The following is a 1598-nucleotide window of genomic DNA, read 5'->3' on the forward strand; positions in this document are numbered from 1 at the left end:
CCCTCATCTTTCCAAGAGGCTTCTTCTAACCCTAGATGGATTGAAGCTATGAGGCTAGAGATTGTTGCCTGAGAAGACAATCAAACTTGGTCATTGGTAGATTTGCCTCCTAGTCATAAAGCCATTGGTTGCAGGTGGATTTACAAGGTTAAGTAAAAATCTAATGGGGAATTTGAGAGGTTTAAAGCTAGGTTACTTGCAAAGGGGTAAAATCAGAGGGAAGGTTTGGATTATGGTGAAACATTATCTCTTGTTGCCAAAATGGTCATTGTTAGAACCATTATGGCTATTGCTACTTCTAGACATTGGTATATCTATCAAATAGATGTACGTGATGCATTTCTCAATGGTGACTTAGTTGAGAATGTTTATATGAAGATTCTTGATGGGTTTGCAAGAAAAGGTAGTCTCATAAGGTTTGCAAACTAAACAAGTCTCTGTATGGACTCAAACATGCTCCTAGGAAATGGAATTTGAAACTCACTGAAACTTTGATTCAAATGGGATTTCAGCAGAGTCACTATGATTATTCACTATTCACAAAGAGGAGTGGTATATGACACTGTGATAGTATTAGTTTATGTAGATGAGTTGATTACGTGCAACAATCAATAGCTTTTGTGTGACACTAGAGAAGCTCTACAGAATTAAGTTTAAAATGAAGGATCTTGGAGAACTCAAGTTCTTTCTAGGCATTGAGTTTGCAAGATCTAGCAAGGGAATACTTATGTGTCAAAGAAAGTATGCATTGAAAATGATAGCTGAAACTGGGCTAGGAGGAGCCAAACCATCAGGAACACCACTTGAGCTTAATAAAAAAACTGACCTTAGGGTAGTATGACAAATGTATTCAGGACAAGAGTGTATCCGAGGACACAATTCTTACAAATCTAGGACCTTATCAGAGGTTATTAGGGAGGTTGTTGTATCTTAGAATGACCAGACCTGATTTAGCATTTGTTGTTCAGGTTCTAAGTCAGTACATGCATTTTCCAAAGCAGTCTCATTGGGAAGCAGCACTTAGAGTAGTAAGGTATATCAAAGAAGCACCTGGACTTGGTTTACTAATGCCATCAGATGATACAAGTCAACTTGTTGCTTATTGTGACTCTGATTGGGGTGGATGCTTAGAGTCTAGAAGATCAGTGACTGGTTATCTAATGAAGTTTGGTGAGGCGTTGCTTTCTTAGAAGTAAAACGAAAAAAAAAAAAAAAACTGTGTCAAGAAGTTCTGCAAAAGCAGAATTTAGAAGTATGGCCTCATGTGCAACAGAAGTGACCTGGTTAGTTGGACTTTTTAAAGAACTTGGGATTTGTGTTGAGGTGCCAGTAAAGATGATATGTGATAGTAAAGCTATAATTAATCCCATGTTTCATGAGAGGACAAAGCATATTGACACTGATTGTCACTTTGTCAGGGAAAGAATAGCTCATGGAATATTGAAGACTGAGCATATACACACTAAAGAACAGCTAGCAGATTTATTCACCAAGAGCCTTGGAAAAGTTCAGCAACAATATCTGCTCAGCAAGTTAGGAGTCAAGAACCTATTTCAACCACAGACTTGAGGAGGAGTGTTAACTAGCCTAGACAGTTA

At 37.9% G+C, this 1598-nt stretch overlaps 1 protein-coding gene across 1 annotated transcript; it reads left to right on the plus strand.

Moving 5' to 3' along the window:
* Window positions 1-261: 261 nt before the first annotated feature.
* On the plus strand, window positions 262-1190 carry LOC132066169 (uncharacterized mitochondrial protein AtMg00810-like). The gene is made up of 3 exons (XM_059459537.1): window positions 262-416; window positions 616-832; window positions 969-1190. The coding sequence occupies exons 1-3, from the start codon at window positions 262-264 to the stop codon at window positions 1188-1190; spliced, it is 594 nt and encodes a 197-aa protein (XP_059315520.1).
* Window positions 1191-1598: the final 408 nt, after the last annotated feature.

Source organism: Lycium ferocissimum, chromosome 1 (assembly GCF_029784015.1).
Source record: "Lycium ferocissimum isolate CSIRO_LF1 chromosome 1, AGI_CSIRO_Lferr_CH_V1, whole genome shotgun sequence".
In the NCBI taxonomy this organism is placed as follows: domain Eukaryota; kingdom Viridiplantae; phylum Streptophyta; class Magnoliopsida; order Solanales; family Solanaceae; genus Lycium; species Lycium ferocissimum.